Source organism: Penaeus monodon, chromosome 15 (assembly GCF_015228065.2).
Source record: "Penaeus monodon isolate SGIC_2016 chromosome 15, NSTDA_Pmon_1, whole genome shotgun sequence".
NCBI classification, from domain to species: Eukaryota; Metazoa; Arthropoda; class Malacostraca; order Decapoda; family Penaeidae; genus Penaeus; species Penaeus monodon.
The window spans coordinates 8,364,242-8,365,049 of record NC_051400.1 but is presented as its reverse complement, the minus strand read 5'-3'; the positions used below and the strand labels follow the sequence as shown (position 1 = coordinate 8,365,049).

At 38.5% G+C, this 808-nt stretch overlaps 2 protein-coding genes across 2 annotated transcripts in view; one reads left to right on the top strand and one right to left on the bottom strand.

Annotated features, from left to right (window-relative positions):
- LOC119581731 (protein phosphatase 1 regulatory subunit 12A-like) overlaps positions 1–724 on the bottom strand; it is a 4,453-nt gene extending 3,729 nt beyond the window's left edge. Inside the window, exon 1 of the mRNA XM_037929860.1 lies at positions 139–724. Coding sequence (XP_037785788.1) covers positions 139–409 — 271 coding nt within the window. The 5' untranslated portion in view covers positions 410–724. The remainder of the gene's footprint in view (positions 1–138) is intronic.
- Positions 1–808, top strand: part of LOC119581733 (cation-dependent mannose-6-phosphate receptor-like) — a 17,359-nt gene that overhangs the window by 12,697 nt on the left and 3,854 nt on the right. The window lies entirely within an intron of this gene.

Here is an 808-nt window from a genome sequence, read left to right as displayed (position 1 = left end):
GCGGAGGTGGTGTTGTGGTAATGGTTTTATGATAATAATGATGGTTATTTGGTCTTACATCTTATAAATTGGCTTACTCATATTTCAAAGACAAGTGGAAAATATTGGAAAGGAAAATACTAGAACAGTAAGACTAACCAGATTTTAAAAGCATTCGCATTTCATCGATTGCTCCCTTGTCGTTGGCTGCCCTGGCTGCTGTTTCAAGCAACTGCACCTCAGATGTAAACTGAATACCCCTTCTTTGGAGAGGCTTGGATTTGCGATTGCTGAAGTTGTCAGTCTTTGCCCATTTGGCATAGGTTGCTAATTGTTGTTTTCTTCTCTTTCTTGCAATTGCAACACGCTCCGTCACAGGCAACTTGTCGATATGTTGCATTTCTTTCACTAATTCGTTATGATCCATCATTTTGGGTTATGGATTGTGGCAAAACACTCCCAAAATTGCAAATCTAAATCACTGTTGTCACTTATGAAGTTTTAGGGAATAAAAGCCTGCTGTGAAGATGTGTCACTATTTTTCACTGAATGACATGGTCAACAAGTCCTTTGCCTCCTATATTTTTTGCTTTGGGTATATGATTATGTTTTGCCCCTCCTTTCAGTATTCCCTTGATTCACAATTCTTCACAACTTGAATCCACAGTAGTTAGATGAACTTGTGTATTTTATCTGGGTTGGGACAGAGAGATCTATCATTGAGAGAGTTTGGTTGGCACTGGTTGTACTATCTTATCTAATCTTAGAACTATTGATTGTCGCAACCCTTGGTATTGTTGTAGGCCTTTTATGAAAGGAATCGGGATAA